Source organism: Siniperca chuatsi, linkage group LG23 (genome assembly GCF_020085105.1).
Source record: "Siniperca chuatsi isolate FFG_IHB_CAS linkage group LG23, ASM2008510v1, whole genome shotgun sequence".
Classification (NCBI taxonomy): Eukaryota; Metazoa; Chordata; class Actinopteri; order Centrarchiformes; family Sinipercidae; genus Siniperca; species Siniperca chuatsi.
The window spans coordinates 2,907,900-2,924,639 of NC_058064.1; the positions used below are offsets into that span (position 1 = coordinate 2,907,900).

Below are 16,740 nucleotides of genomic sequence, written 5' to 3' on the forward strand. Positions count from 1 at the left end.
TACAGGAGGAGCTATAGTTGTTGACAAATTTATATACAAATTCTATCTGCTTACAACTGCATCATAGTGTATTATAAACCACTTATTTAATGTTTATAGACTGCTTATGAATGCTACATGGGGTTGATTTATTTATTTTTTTACCTTTAACTGAAGTAAGTTATCAAAATGAATTGAATTGAGTCAGAGCATTCTTGTGATTATTTTCATGGGTTTATAGGCTGGCCTCTAGTAAATAGTTTTAGCAGGGTTGGCAGAGTTTCAACTTCCTCTAGTATTGCGCTCAGACTGACAGTAGAGCTGCAGTCCGGATCAGTTTCAACAACACAGCAGAGTCTTTAGCATACACAGGTTAGTACAGTTTGTTTTTTGTTACTGTGTTTTAAGGGGTACTCCATCTAAAATGTATATTTGGAGGATGAAATACTCACCACTGTAAACTTGAAATGTGGCTGCAAAAAGTTGTTTAGCCAAAATATGGATTAATGAACTGTTGTTGTTATAATGAAGTTTGTACAGACAAGGAGTGGATTATGAGACATTACAGGTTTGAGAGGTTTACATGCATGCTATATTATTTTTTTCCAATATTAAACTTGTCCGTACTGTAAGTGACATGAATTTCAGATGACAACAGCTGCTGTTCTCTATATAGGGTCAATTTTTAACAGACACTTTTCAAGCTTATAGGGAGCCTTCTGCCACTGAGGAGAACAATTTAAACAGTCAGCATTACAGCTGAAATTAAGCTTCCGTTTGTTGTTGCTTTTATAGCTTTCTACAGTAGAATGATGCCGGTATATAACATCAAAAACATCTCACATTAAAGGTACTATGTGTAGATTTCTGGTTGTATAATATGTTTTGATTTTTGGGGGAAAAAATAAACCATGTAAAATCTGAGTAGGCTTTTTTGCCTTCAGTAGTTCTTTTTTTCACTGAGTTGAATTTGTTGTCACCACATTTAATGTTTGCTTAATGTTTGCTAAGTTCCAATAATGCAAAAAATAGAAGAGTTGCGTAATGACACTGGTATGTCACCTTTTCTGTTTTGGTTGCAGAGTATCAACATGTCGGCTGCAAACTATCTACTGACTGAAGAGCAGCTTTTGTGCTGCATCTGTCTGGATGTGTTCACTGACCCAGTCACATTACCCTGTGGACACAACTTCTGCAAAAACTGCATCACACAGCACTTAAATTTTAATTCCCAGCACCACTGTCCCATGTGTAAAGAGCGTGTTGATAAAAAATATAAGCTTGGGGTCAATATTTTCATATCTGACATGGCTGTTCAGTTCAGACAGTCAGCTGGAAAGAAAGCCAGCAACAGCTCAGTACAACACGTTGCCAAATCTGGAAACGTTTCGTATGACGTTCCTACTAGACCTAAACGGACAGCCCTGAAGTCCTACCTGTTGTTAGCATTAGGTTTGGTGTGTCTGACCATCTACTTTGCAACTAATGTAAAGATTCATCAAACAGTGTACAGCCTGAAAACTGATCAGCTGTTTGATACTGTGGAGAACGTGGCAGGCAGCATGTGTACTGAGCATGGCAAACCTCTGGAGCTCTACTGCAAGAATGAACAAATGCCCATATGTCGGTCCTGCACTGACTCAAGTCACATATTTCACCACATTGTTCCTCTAAAGGGAGAATATGAAGTAAAGAAGGCAGAGCTTAGGACAACAGAGGCTACAATTCAGCAGAAGATCCAGGAGAGACGACTGAAAAATCAGAAAATCAAACATTCGGTAAAGCTCAGCAAGGAAGCTGCAGACAGAGAGATGGCAGATGGTGTTCAGGTCTTCACCACTTTGATACAGTCTTTGGAAAGAGCCAAGGCCAAGTTCATCGGGATGATTGAAGAGAAGCAGAAAATGACAGAGAAACAGGCCAAAGGTTTCACCGAAGAGCTTGAGCAGGAAATCTCTGAGCTGATGAGGAGCCGGACTGAGGTGGAGCAGCTCTCACGCTCAAAAGACCACCTCCACTTCCTCCAGAGCTTCCCGTCCCTGAACGCTGCTCCACTCACTAAAGACTGGACAGAGATCAGCATTTGTCCAGCATCATATGAAGGAATCCTGAGGACAGCTATGGTGAGTGCTGTGGATCAGCTGACAGACACAGTCAGAAATGAGATTAAGAAGCTGCATGAAGCTGAGCTGAAGACCGTCCAGCAGAATGCAGTGGATGTGACTCTGGATCCTGATACAGCACATCCTGCTCTCATCCTGTCTGATGATGGGAAACAAGTACACATTGGTGATGTATGGAAGAAAGTACCAGACAACTCAAAAAGATTTGAACTTGCAATTGTTGTCTTGGGAAAACAGAGTTTCTCTTGTGGAAAATTTTACTATGATGTTGAAGTTAAAGGAAAGACTTCATGGATATTAGGAATGGCCAAAGAGTCGGTCAACAGGAAGACAGAAATCAAACAAAACCCTGAGAATGGCATCTGGGCTATATTTCTGAGGAATAGAAAACAGTACTTTGCACTTGCTAGCCAGTCTGTCCTTCTCTCGGTGAATTATCATGTTGAAAAGGTGAGAGTGTTTGTGGATTATGAGGAGGGTCTGGTTTCCTTTTATGACATGGATGCTGCAGTTCTTCTCTACTCATTTACTGGCTGCACCTTCACTGAGAAACTCTACCCATTCTTCAGTCCTGGTACTAATGACGGTGGCAGAAACTCCGCCCCTCTGATTATCTCTCCTGTCAATCAATACGCAGTAAACTAATTATTATTTTTTCAAAACCCTTCTATTTTTTATACTTAAAGCAGCAACACATTAATTATGGCTAAATCTAGTCTAATATAATCATATATATTATATATCTTATCAGGTTCAGTATGTTTCTAAAAATCTTTAGTCAGGGTGAAGGTTAGCCAACGGGGATACAAACAGAGAACTGTAACAATATACAATATATATAATATAGTACCAGGCTGTCCTGGGAAGATGCTGGATGGTGCCAGTCAACTACAGAATAGTGCTGAGAAGGCGCTAGACTGTGATGAGAAGACAATTGGTGGCTCGCAGGAAGAACTAGAATGCATTGGACAGGAAGCCTACGGCATTGTGAAGGCACTGAGCAGGCATTGGCAGACTTAGTGTGCACCCACGGTGAGCGGTAAGGTTTAGAGAATCTTCAAAATGCGAATCAATGATATGTCTGACTTTTAAAAATGCTGGGTAATTTCAGTGCTCAGTGATTTCTGGAAGATTTTGGGATTTCGGGGGAGATCACCCAGCACTGAAACACGTAATCAAGTACTTTAACAATACTGGCCTCAGAGGGGTTATTGTCTGAAGAATTTACAAAGAAAAACATTACATTTAAGGCAAAATGTATCAGCAAGTATGGGCACATTTTTACTGTTACAGAAGCCTCATCCTCTAAAATCTTTTTCAGCAAGTAAGGGGAAACAAAGAAAATGTCGAGGATGGAAGAGATGTTTGGTTAAGAGGATCAAAACAGACAAAAGGCTGAAGCAGAATGGCAAAAGGTATGCAATAACTTTAATTATGCAACTGTGGCTATTGTCATAAATAATTTGACTTGCCATAACAAAAATCTCAAAGTCACTTGTATTCACTGATGAAAGTCTATGTCCACTAAGAGTTTTTTGTCATGTGTTATATCAGTGCAATTCCAGCTGCACCTCGCAGAGTGCATCCTTACAAAACTACAGCTGAAAGTCTGTACAGGCTGGATGGATTATGGTAATATGTCAGAGGACAGGTGCATGATGGGAATGGAGATGAGTGTGTCTGGGCTGGTTGGTTAGGATATGAGGCAGATTATGGAAATATGATGGTCTGGATTTCAGATTTCCTCAAAAGCTCAAAGATTTAGCCAATCTTATCTCAAACTGAACCTTAACTTTTTCAGTGGGGGTCTGTCTCTGTTTTCTTGTTCTTTCTGTCAGTCTTGCCTTTGTTCAAAGCCAAACTTAAAACCCACTTATTTAGAATAGCTTTTAACACTTAGTGGCCCTGTGACACTTCTCTTTATCTTAATGTTGTAATGTGCTCTGCTGACCTATTTGTACTTTTATTATTATTTGTTATTATCATTATTATTTTTTCTCTTGTTTTTAATGTTGTACAGCACTTTGGTTCAGCTTCAGTTGTTGGAAGGTGCTATAGAAATAAAGCTTGCTTGATTGCTTGATTGATTGATTGATTGATTGATTGATTGATTGATTGATTCAAAATGTGTCTCTCTGCCTATCGGTCTGTCTCTCAGCTCAAAATTTTACCCGCTCAGCAAAATAATTTCCCATGCTACACCCTAAAAAACAGGTAGTTAAGCATTTAGTGTCATAGTTTGAGATTTTGTCCTGTTTTGTTTTGTTTTGTAGTATTCTCCTCCCCTTGCGTGTCTGGTGGTTTTACTTCCTGTCTTTGTTTGCTTTCCCTCCAGTTTTGATTCTTGGCCCTCCTTGATTGTTTACACCTGTGTCTCGTTGTCTCACCAACCTTAGTGTATTTAGTCCGGGTCTTTTCCTCTGTTCATTGTCGGGTCATTGTACCTTTGTGCTTATGTCAAGCAGCCAGGCAGTTGTTTCTGGTGAGTTCTGTTGGAGTTATTCTTTGTCTCCCTTGGGCCGTGTCTGGATTCTGGACTTTGAACTTTGCCTGCTCCTTGTCGGATTTGTTTGGCCTTGTTGGACTTGTTTCCTGGTTTCGACCACTGCCAGCCTGTAAACCGTTTTCCATTACCTGGACCTGTATCTGCCCACTTGCCTGTTACCTGTTTGTTGCCTGTCTGCCTGCCTGAACTTGCCTGTGAGCTACATCACCCAATAAATACTGAAGTCATCCTGCTGCCTCATCCACTTACCGCTTCCTGGTCTTCTGCATTTGGGTCCTTAAACTGTGCACCACATACTACACCTCATAGCATTTAGCCATGATTCGTTCATGGTTGTTACATAGAAACTAGTCATGGTAACATGGTAAATTTGTACAGTATTTCCATGAAACGAAAGGGGATTTTTGAAATAACAAGGAAGTTCAGCATTATAATCTGGTAATTACCCTTAAGCCTACACATTTAAGAGTAGGCTTAAGATGCTCCTCTTTGATAAAGCTTATAGTTAGGACTGGTTTGGGTGAGTCATGAACCATCCCTTAGTTATGCTGCTATAGGTCTAGACTGCCAGGAGACATCCCATGATGCACCTCTCTCCTCTCTACTCTACTCTCCCTCTCCATTTGTATGCATTTTTATCCCATTACTGCATGTTACTAACTCCAATTCTCTCTCCTGTAATTATGTGCATTCTCATCTCTCTCTCCTTCTGTCTGCCTTCTGCTCTATAGGAAAAGTGCAATGAGAACTTCTGTTATGAATTGGCGTTATATAAATAAAATAAAATTTAGTGGCCACAGTGGACAAAGTAGAAAAACGATATTTCCACCTGCTTTGCAGCACCAGAGGGAGGAGGACAGGAGGAAGGACTGATACTGTGTTCTTCATTCTTTTTAAACTTCACTTAGTATTTTGATGTCAGGAATACTGGGCTTTTTATTTTACTGACATTTTTGATTTATTTCCAGTGAAATATTTGCTGTTGTGAACTTGACTATTGCTGCTCTAGAAACAATATTTAGTTATAGCCTATATAAAATATGAATCAATTCTAATCCTGTTCGGAATTTATTTTTTTAAATAATTTTGAAAAAACCCAATTCTTTAGTAGTGATAAAGAACCAGGCCGATAATAGTATGGATATGATAAAGATACAATCCTAACGATATACCCCTAGTTTTTAGTCAAATAACATCAACTTTGGCCCACAACCACATATTATTACAGTTTAATATTACCCAGATATACCCATTGTTAATACCAAGCTATTACCTGATTATTACTATGGTAATAACATGGTATTACTGAATTATTACCTCTTTATTATCAAACTATTACCCACTATCGCCATGTTATTATCAAGCTGTTATGTAAAGTGCTACCAAGATCAGTTATAAACCATTTATAAGCCATTAGTTAATCATACTCTTCATTAGCAAATTGTTTTGTTTTAGTATCGATCCACTGTCATAAAATGCAGAAAATGTACATCATTTTGTAGATGCATTTTTGATGATTGATCGCAGTCAACACTAACCGCTTTGACAAATTATATCGCGTTTCCTGTAACTGATTCACAATAACAACCACCTTGTGTTTTGCCAATTGGATGCTTTTAATGTGAAGCAGCACATGTTTTTTGTTATAAATGTTGAAAGCTGAATCCAATCTGATTTAGTAAGTGTTTTAAAAGGATTCAGATTCGATAAAATGTGATTGAACACCAACCCCTCAAACATTATGTTTTGGTGAGAAACACTGAATGTAAAAATGAAAAAGACAAGGAAACTCCACGAAAAACGTAGTACAGGTAAAGGTGTGTCACTGTGCTGCTTGTTTGTCTAGTTCTCACTCTTTCAATAAGCCTTCACTAATCGCAAACCCAGCCCTACATGCCTAACAGACATTTAGTTTCTCTGAGCTCAGGAAGACTTTTTAGAGATACGTGGTTCTCACAGGACAGCAACGCTACAAACATATGATGATCTTAAAATGAGCTGAACCTTAAACATCTGCAGCAGTAAAATGCAACACACACATTAATGCAGCAGGAATATGAATCCAGAAACATCAGATATAATAAAACACTGACAGGAGCGTTTTACTGCACAGTGATGACTTTTACTGTCACACTTTAAGTACATTTTGATGATAATACTTATATACGTTTCCTTTTTTTTACTGAATGCAAGAGTTTTACTTGATATTATTACTTTTACTTAAGTAAAACATCTGAATTATTTTTCCACCACTGTGTGTGTGTGTGTGTGTGTGTGTGTGTGTGTGTGTGTGTGTGTGTGTGTGTAAGATGTGGTTTAAATGGAATCTCCTGGATGCAGAGGGAACAGACATTTCCTTCAGCACTCACACCTGTCCATTATCTTGTTTCATTGTTTGTCTACGTTTGTTCACTCAGTTCCTGCTTCAGGAACTTGCCTTGTGTATGAATTGTGCTGTAGAGATACATTTCAAGCCTCTGATTGGTTAAGCTTCACCCTAGATGCCTCTTGTTCTCCCTGAAGTGGTCTGATAAATCCAGTACACAGTCAAGCACAGTCTGTTACACAAGTTGACAGATAAACCAGCTGTGCAACTTTTATATACGGGCAACACAGATACACATCTACCTAAATAACTGACTTCAGAGATAAGAATGTGGAGAATGAAACCATGGCAGCCCAATCGATGAAATTGGCAACATGGGCTTCACTGTCTGTCATCAAATAAGTTTTAGACAAAGTATACAGCCATGGTAGCAGCTCTGTGAGGCTAAACTTAGTGGTACTTTGAACTAAATGCTAACATCAGCATGCTAAAATGCCGCTTTTACACTTTGGTTTTTGTACAGATTAAACAAACGAGATATAACGTGTTAATTTTAGAACGTTCTTTTTATATTTTTTATATCATGCTTTAGAGGTGCTGTAGGCTAGCTGTTTCCCCCGTTTCCTGTCTTTCTGCTCACTTTTCCTCCACCACGAAGCTGACATTTGTGGTTTTGAGTAAATCGGATTGGATGGATTGCCATGAAATTTGGCCTCTCTAAACTTTAAATCAAACCCAAAAGACAGACACAGATACAAGTGGAATATATGGAGATTATCTGTCAGTTTGGCACAGACATTCATGGTGCCGAGAGGATGAATTGTGATTGTACAACCTCCTTAAGGCCGCCTACATGGCCTACAACCTCTCCAGTCATTCCTGCAACCTCCTCAAGGACCACTGGAGCCTCTCAAAGTCCAACTGAGACAGATAATCTCCATATATTCCACTTGTATCGGTGTCTGTCTGTTGAGTTGGAAATAGTTTATAGAGACTCATTCTTTATTTTCAGGTTTTTTGTTCTGTGGTCTTTGGTTTCAGAGAAAATGGGTGAATCAGCATCACCGCATTTTACTAAATAAGGTTTCAATTACACAGATTGGACAGATGAGTGTATCAGTGATGTACCTGTCGCTCATCCCTCCAGCTTCATTAACTTCCTGTTTCTGAACCTCGCCTCTCATCTCCTTCACCATGTCTGTTTAAATTAGCTGTCAATCAGCCAGCTGGCCCCCCGAGCCACAATTACTCCGACATTTATTACCTTAACGTACAAGACAGAGGATTAAAAACACTTTCAGTGCTGTCGGTTCACTTTAATGCAAGCATAAGATGAAAAAGCAGAAAACTACACCTGACACAGAGTGAGGGAAATGCCAGAATATTAATTTCAATTTTGATTCAACTGAAAGAGAAGAAAAATATACTGAACGCTCTGTACTGTTTTATACTAACAGAAAATGATACAATATTTGCACCAACATACATCAAACTGAGTTTGTGACTGTGAACACCATGATCAATTTAAAATATTAAAACTTATAGTCAGTAAAAATGTTTTTCTGAGGATTTATGTGTTGAGGTGACATTTTATTTTTTCAAATGTTTCCCACCTCCAGGTGCACTTTGGGGAAAAGACAAAAATTTCATCCTCCTCAAGGACCCCTACAACCTCTTAAAAGACTCCTGGCTGCAACTAGAACCTCCTCAATGAAACCTGGGACCTCCTCAAACACCCCATGACCTTGCAACCTCCTCAAGGAGCACAGTAACATCCTCAGGGACCACTGCAACCTAACCTACTCAAGGTTCACTGCAATCTCTTCAAGAACTGTACAATCCTTTCAAGGACCCCTACAACCCTTTCAAGGACCCCTACAGCCCTTTCAAGGACCTCTACAACCTCTTCAGGAACCACATAACAGTCTTCTCAGGGACCCCTACAACTTCAATCTTCAAGACACCTACAACCCCTTTAAGGCCCCTAAAGCTTCCCCACTGGACCCTCTCAGGCAGTGGTGGGAGAAGTATTTATATTTTATACTTAAAAGTAGCAATACCACAGTGTAGAAATACTGTTGTTAAGTAAAAGTCCTGCATTTAAAATGAAAGTAAAAGTACAAAAGTATCAGAATCAGCCTCTGGGTAAAATCATGTTATGTAGGTAATTATGGACCTATCATGAAAGACATCGCACGGGGATATACACTATTTTAGTAAACCTTCTTCAAATGCCATTAAATGTTGTAGTTTAGAGCTGCAACCAACAGATGGTGCCAAATCACCATGAACCCAACCTGGTGCCACCGAAGCCTCCTGCAGTTTTCAGCTGGTTTCTGTCAAAGCAAGACCTCTTCCCTCTTTATTCGTGGTGTGAGTCTTACTTAAAGGAATGAATGTCAAAATTTTGGATCACTGCAGGGTTACCAGCAGAAGACCTGGGCCTAGAGTTTAAAGACATAAAATCCAAAATGTTTAAGTTTAGGTGTTAAAATGGTTAATATTATGTGGAAACTGGTTCTGTTTATGTTAAGGTTAGGGAGAGTTTGGGTCAGATTTTTAGGGTAGAAATCTGTGCCCATCATTATTTGTTTATGAATCATATTTTATTGTTTTTACAGTATGAATAAACAAACCGATTATCTAATAGCAAATCATAGTCTGAAAAACAATATATACAGCAAATTGACGGAATAAATGTTTAATGCTGCCACTTGGGGGCACCAAAGTAGAATCTTTCAAATTCCATACAAACTTTTAACTGGTTTTAACTGTAAACACCACTAAACGCTAACTTTTTATATTAAGAAAAGGTGAAATGTGCTGAATGAGTCACTTTTAAGGGTAAAATACCTGAATTTAACCCTCATTAGACCGAAGTGAAGCTCTGAATGTTTATCAGTCTTCTCAGTCTGTCTCTAAATTCAAGATTAAGGACTTTAATTATTTAATTTATGTTTAATTTAAGGTTGACAACCCCTTAAACTCATATGAAACATAATTTTCTCTGAATAATAAGGTTATTATTGAATACCATGACTATAGCAGATAGAGACTGACAGCACGAATGAATAATAATCAGTTCAAAACATTTATTATCATGAATTCAAACATTTTGGATTTTCTTATACTCATCAGTATTAGTAAATCAGTATTAGTAAATCGTAAGTCCCTATAGCATCCTCAAGGACTCAAACAACCACAACGACCCCTACAACCTCCTCAATGGCCTCTACAACATCTTCAAGGATTGCTACAACCTCCTTAAGGGCCTCTACAACCTCCTTAACGATCTATACAACCCTCTCAAGGATTCCTACAACATCCTCACGGACTAAAAAGTGCTCCAGGACTCCTACGGACTCCTACAGCCTCCTCAAGGTCCACGACAACTTCCTCAAGGAACCCTACAACCTCTTCAGGGACCCCTTCAATGTGCTCAGGAAATCCTACAACCTCATCAATGATGCCTGCAACCTCCTTAGGGGCTCTTACAACCTCCTCAATGATCCTACAACCTCTTCATCGGGGTTGCCAACTCTCACACATTGACCGTGGGACTCTCACGCGACACGTCCATTTTCTCACGCAGTAATGTATGAATCAACTCCGCCCAGCTGATGCGACACCAGCATATGCAGGGATAGTAATCTAGTGGACCCACTCTTGTGCTGTGAGTCGCAGACAGTTTGTGACTAGAGTGGTAATGGTAAGCCTACTGGTAGAGTTTTGCGATGGAAAAATGTAAAAAATTAAGCGTCGCCAACAACAGCAAGTTTGATGAATTGATCTCTGTCTGTCATTGATTAATTGATGTCTTTTACCATGTTGTGAATGTAAAAGTTAAGTATGCATACATGAAGGTAAGAAGGAACATGTTCCTATATTAGCCATTACTTTTATGACAATGAGATGGTGGCTATACAATGTTTTTTATTTTTATATTTTTTTAAAAGGGAATTTAAAAAAGCATGTATTTTGAGTTACAGTAAGAAGATATAATCATAATGTACTCCTCATAATGAAGAGTACTAGACACTGGATTTGAACTTAAACAAAAGCTAACACAGTAATTTACAGTGATCTTGATATTGACAGTGTGTGACTTCATAATATATATATGTATATTCATGAATCACATTTCTTATATGTTGTGATTGAAGTTGCAATTGGAAAATTATCTGTTGATAGTGCCATAAATAATGTGTCATAGATCTACCAGTCGTATTCTTCAAAGTATTGCTGATATCCCAGCATGTGATGTTCAGTAAGGTTCTGGGTTAAATATGCAAAGAGTAAGACGGCTTTTTCTGATCTATATTTACCACTTTTCTGGCAGAATGATTAAACTAAGCATGGCAGCCTTTTTAATCATAATGTGCTGCTTTTAAATAGCTGATAATATGATAAAAGCATGTTTAAATGCAGAAAATAGTACTCAAATGCCCCCACACACACACACACACACACACACACACACACACACACACACTTTTCCAACCAATGATACACCCTTGACAGATTTACTAGAGATTTGAAAATCAAATCACCAATAGCAACTGCTAATAATATATGTGAACAAAATTCAACTCCTTAAACTCCATAAATTCACTAGAACGCAGGAAAACAGTCTCTGAAATGAACGATTTTCTGGGGGAAGATCCCCAGATACCCAGGTTCGGTTTGGTCTCCTGATTTAGGCTCTGATGTCTAGAGGTTGGCAAGTATGCTGATCAACAATCTACACATGCTTTAAAATTGTGAATTTGGCTGGTGAACTTTTTAAACAAAATTCCTGGGGGTTGAGGAGCGATGACCCCGACCCCTGCAGTGGGTAATGTCACAGAAGGCCTACTCATAAAGTGCACCAGCTTCACCGATACCGAATCCCACTCCAAACCAAATTGAAAAGTTGGCAGTCCTGTCTTCTGTCTGACCCCTACAACATACTCAGGAATACCTTCAACCTCATCAAGGACCCTACTACTTCTTAAAGGAACCTAACAACCTCGTCAATGACCCCTAAAACCTCTTCAAGGACCCTACAACCTCCTCAAGGACCCTACCTCTTCAAAGCACTTACAGCTTTGTCAAGGTCCCCTAAAACCTCTTTTCTCTTAGTTGGTGCTAATTAGCAAATGCTAGCATGCTAACACGCTAAACTAAGATTGTAAACAGTAAACATTATACCAGCTAAACATCTGCATGTTAGCATTGTCACTGTGTGGACGTTAGCATGCTGCTGTTAGCAGTTGTTATATGTACTGTCCGCCATTTTATTTGAGTGTCTGAATTCTGTGTAAATGTATTTAAGTGCCCTCAAAAATGTCACAATGTAACAAAAACGGTAGCCTCCTTCTTGTTTTTAACTTCCCTTCAGTGTAGGCAAATTACTATTGATTTTAATTTAATTTACACTTTAGATTCATATTACACATTGAGATATAATACATACAGCAAATGGCCTTGAATGTGAATAAGATAAAACACACATTTGTTCAAAAAAAGGTGGCTTTTTTCCTTCTTTCTAAATGAATCATCAGTCTGTTTCATTCATAAACCTGTTGAATCGGTGTGTTTGCGCCGAACACACACACACACACACACACACACACACACTTTTCTAAGCTCCGCCCCTCCCGGAGCGAGAGAGGGAGATCCGTTGGTGAATAAGTAACATTCATTCATAGAAGCGACAGAGATAGACTCCTCTTCTAAACTGTCTCACCTCTGCAGGAGCAGGAGTCTCGTCATTCTGCCGGTGTTGGTCGGTGACAGCGGCGACACACGAACCGGCGAACCGACAGGCAGCGGACAGGTGAGACCTCTGACCGATCAGCAATCAGCGCTCTGCTGCTTCAGGAACATTCCTATAGTGTTCCTATAATAAGTGGCGGAGGAAGTATTGAAATCCTTTACTTAAGTATGTAAGTATAATCAGGAAAATGTAGGCTATAAAAGTAGTCAATGCAGAAAAGTGTCCCCTATGACCGTTATACTATTATATATTATATCATTAGATTATTATTTCTCATGCACGGTGGTGGTAGAAGTATTCAAATCCTTTACTTAAGTATAAGTAGAAATACCATAGTCTAAAAATACTCCATTACAAGTCCTGAATTCAAAATGTTAATTAAGCAAAAGTGCAGAAGCATTATCAGCAAAATGTACTCAAAGTATCAAAAGTAAAAGTATGAGTACTTTTGGTACTGCAGAATGGCACCTTAAAAAGTGTTATTACAGAATATTATATTATTCTGTTTTTATCACTGTAAGAATATTTTAATGTTGTAGCCTAGTTCATCAATGCAGAGCCAATTTTAGATACTTTGTATGCCACCTGGTAGATTATCATCATATCATATCAGCATATCATGTTTTTTTGTTTTATGAGAAAAGTAACTAATAAATGTAGTGGAGTAAAAAGTACAATATTTGTCTCTGAGATGTGGTGGAGTAGAAGAATAAAGTAGCATTAAATGGAATTACTCAAGTAAAGTACAAGTATGTTAAAGTTGTACTTAAGTACAGTACTTGAGTAAATGTACTTAGTTACATTCCACCACAGCTCGTGCATTAATGTAAAAACAGGATGTTGCTGCTGTAGCTGGTTGAGGTGGAGCTCATTTTGAACTGTTTTGTATCGGACTGCAGCTGATGATGCTTTTCATTCTGGATTCATCTGCTGATTATTTTCTCCATTAATCGATTGATTGTTTGGTTTATAAAAAAAAAATCTGAAAATAGTGTGAAATGCCATCACAATGACCCAGTGACGCCTTCACAATGCTTGTTTTGTCCAACCAACAGTCCAAACCTCAACATTATTAACAAAACATTACAATTATTAAAATATTTTATAAAGAAAAAACAGCAAATGTTTACATTTGTGAAGCTGGAACCATGAAATATTTTCACATGAAAAATGACTCAAACGATTATCAAAATAGTTTGTAATAGTTTTAAAATTTCTGTCGACTAATCTTTTCAGCTGTACTTGTATAAACTGATGGGTAGTTTAATTTATAACAAAATATATTTTAGAAACTCTTTTTCATGCAAAAATCTTAATTTGTAATGTAACTAGTAACTAAAGCTGTCAGATAAATGTAGTGAAGTAAAAAGTACAATTTTTCCCTCTGAAATGTAGCAGAGTAAGTAGAAGGTGGCATGAGAAGAAAAGACTAGTAAGAAAAGTACCTCAAATTTGTACTTAAGTACAGTACTTGAGTAAATGTAGTAAGACACAAAGACAGCACTTTAATGGTCACTGTGTTTCTATAATATTCTTATTGTGTGTCTGTGGTGCTCAGAAGTACCTGTGATGTTTCTATAATATTCCCTTAAGATCTGTAGTCAGTAGTTAAAGTATAGTGCTCCTATAGCATCAGTATGTTCCAATAGTATAATATAATATTCGATAACACTCCTGTGCTGTTTTAGTTTAAGGTTTTGTCACTTCCTGTTTTATTTTGTAGTATTCTTCTTCCCTTGTGTGTCTTGCAGTTTTACTTCCTGTTTTTGTTTGCTTTCCCTCCAGTTTTGATTGTTGGCCCTTCCTTGATTGTTTGCACCTCTGTCTCGTTGTCTCACCTCCCCTAGGGTATTTAGTCTGGGTGTCTGTCTTTGTTCAGTGTTGGATCATTGTTGCACCTATCTTGAGTTTTGTTCCTGTCTTGAGTTTTGTTCCTGTCTTGTGAGTGTTCCTAACATTGGTGTGTGTCGCTGTTTGGTGCACCTTTTGTTGTACCTGGTTCCTGTGCACAGTTCCCCGGCATTCTTACCATGAGTTCTGTTTTGGATTCTTTGTCTCCCGTGGACCTTGGTTGGATTCTGGATTTTGTACTTTGCCTGCTCCCTATTGGACTGTTTAACCATATTGGACTCACTTCCCCGTTTCCACCCCTGCCAGCCAGTAACCCAGTTTCCTGTTGCCTGTTTGTTACCTGTCTGCCTACCTGCCTGTAAACCACATCACTCCCAATAAACACTGTAGCCATCCGGCTACTTCACCTCATACCGCTTCCTGGTCATCTGCATTTTGGTCCACATACTACTACACAGAACACGACAGAATGATCCAACCAATCATGGACCCAGCAGAGCTGTCTGAGGAAGCAGACCAGATGGTCCGTAATCTGATGTGCCTAAGGGACATATGGGACGAGTCCCGCAGAGAGGCAATCAGATGTTGGGTAGAAACAAGACTCTCGACATTGCCTGGGCTGAGGGAGGCCATCCCTGTGTGGCTCACGGTCGCATCCCTGTGTGGTCGCCTGCACCGCGGCAGCCTCCAGTCCCGGCACCGCTGCCGCCATCACTCCCTGCTGGATCGCAGCAGCCCTCTGTCCCTGCTGGGCCGCAGCAGCCCCCTGTCCCTGCTGGGCCGCAGCAGCCCCCTGTCCCTGCTGGGCCGCAGCAGCTCCCTGTCCCTGCTGGGTCGCAGCAGCCTCCAGTCCCTGGGCACCCTGCTGGGTTGCAGCAGCCCCCAGTCCCTGGGCACCCTGCTGGATCGCAGTCGCCTCCTTTCCCGGCTGGATCGCAGCAGCACCAACCCCTTGTTGCCGCTGGATCACAATCGCCTTTTTTCCCGGCTGGATCGCAGCACCACCAATCCCTCGTCGCCGCTGGATCACAGCCACCTCCTGCCCCGGTTGGACCGCAGCACGTCGCAGAACCGTCTGGTGGGTCGCAGCACGCCACTGAATTCTCTGCTGGATCTCATCAGTACCCTCCTTCTCTGCCGGAGTGGCAGGCTCCGGGTCGCCGGCTGCGTGTCCTGCTGTCCTGTTGCCGGGCCCTGATCTGGTTCTCCGGCCTCCTGAAGGGTCCTGCCTTCGCCACCGGCCTCCAGAGGGGTTTCGCCTTCGCCGCCGGCCTCCGAAAGGTCTCAGTCTTCGCCACCGGCCTCCTGTGACTCTCCCTCTTCACCGCTGACCTCCTGTGACCTTCCTCCTGTGCCACTGGCATTCTGCCAGGCCTCCAGATGGTGTTGATCTTTGTCACAGACCTCATGAGATCAGCTCCGCACCTGTCCAGCTCCCGGGCCATCTGCCCGAGGTCCTCAGCTCCGCACATGTCCAGCCCCCAGGCCATCCGCCCAAAGTCTACCATTGCACCTGTGTCTCGTTGTCTCACCTCCCCTAGGGTATTTAGTCCAGGTCTCTGTCTTTGTTCAGTGTTCAGTGGATCATTGTTGTTACTGCATGCTGTGATTACTGTCTGCTGTGATTCCTGTTTGCTGTGATTCCTGTCTGGTGTGATTGCTGTCTTGAGTTTTGTTCCTGTCTTGTGAGTGTTTGTTCAGTGCACTTTTTGTTGTACCTGGTTCCTGTGCACAGTTCCCCGGCATTCTTACCGTGAGTTCTGTTTTGGATTCTTTGTCTCCCGTGGACCTTGGTTGGATTCTGGATTTTGTACTTTGCCTGCTCCCTATTGGACTGTTTAGCCACATTGGACTCACTTCCCTGTTTCCACCCCTGCCAGCCGGTAACCCAGTTTCCTGTTGCCTGTTTGTTTGTCTGCCTGTACCTGCCTGTAAACCACATCACCCCCAATAAACACTGTAGGCATCCGGCTACTTTACCTCATACCGCTTCCTGGTCATCTGCATTTGGGTCAACATACTACTACACAGAACACGGCATGTGATCTGTTGGTTGTCTCATTGGTGGTCGGACAGGATTTTCCTGAATTTTTGCAGTTTGTTTCTATAATATATTTTTAAATATCAATGCATGTCCTATTGTTTATGGTTTGTTTCTTCTGTATATGAACTCACTTTGTTTGTTTAACTTGCTTTC

General features: G+C 40.4%; 2 protein-coding genes across 9 annotated transcripts in view; both read left to right on the forward strand.

Moving 5' to 3' along the window:
• The first annotated feature begins 277 nt into the window (after positions 1-277).
• On the forward strand, positions 278-10,887 carry LOC122871539 (nuclear factor 7, ovary-like). Of its 7 annotated transcripts, none has more exons than XR_006376901.1 (3): positions 278-351; positions 1,062-3,517; positions 8,554-10,887. XR_006376901.1 is itself a non-coding variant. In XM_044186757.1 (3 exons), exons 2-3 carry the CDS (start codon positions 1,071-1,073, stop codon positions 8,611-8,613), a joined length of 1,542 nt encoding a protein of 513 aa, XP_044042692.1. In that variant the 5' UTR covers positions 278-351; positions 1,062-1,070; the 3' UTR covers positions 8,614-10,887. The 7 variants fall into 7 exon arrangements, 4 of the variants coding, with proteins under 4 accessions (XP_044042692.1, XP_044042689.1, XP_044042690.1 ...); XR_006376900.1 differs by lacking the exon at positions 8,554-10,887 and adding an exon at positions 3,657-4,021; XR_006376902.1 differs by lacking the exon at positions 8,554-10,887 and having other exon boundaries at positions 1,062-3,141; positions 3,428-4,021.
• Positions 10,888-12,591: 1,704 nt separating this feature from the next.
• The window catches only part of cpm (carboxypeptidase M), a 30,804-nt gene continuing 26,655 nt past the window's right edge, over positions 12,592-16,740 (forward strand). The window contains exon 1 of one of the 2 annotated variants that reach the window (XM_044186081.1): positions 12,592-12,752. The gene's annotated coding sequence lies outside the window, so the exon portion shown is untranslated. Of the gene's footprint in view, positions 12,753-16,437; positions 16,581-16,740 lie in introns of those variants that run through there. The other variant, XM_044186082.1, reaches the window with a different exon arrangement.

Coding starts and splice junctions, on each gene's coding strand:
- LOC122871539 (XM_044186754.1), top strand. CDS start 1,071: ATGTCGGCTGCAAACTATCTACTGACTGAAGAGCAGCTTTTGTGCTGC.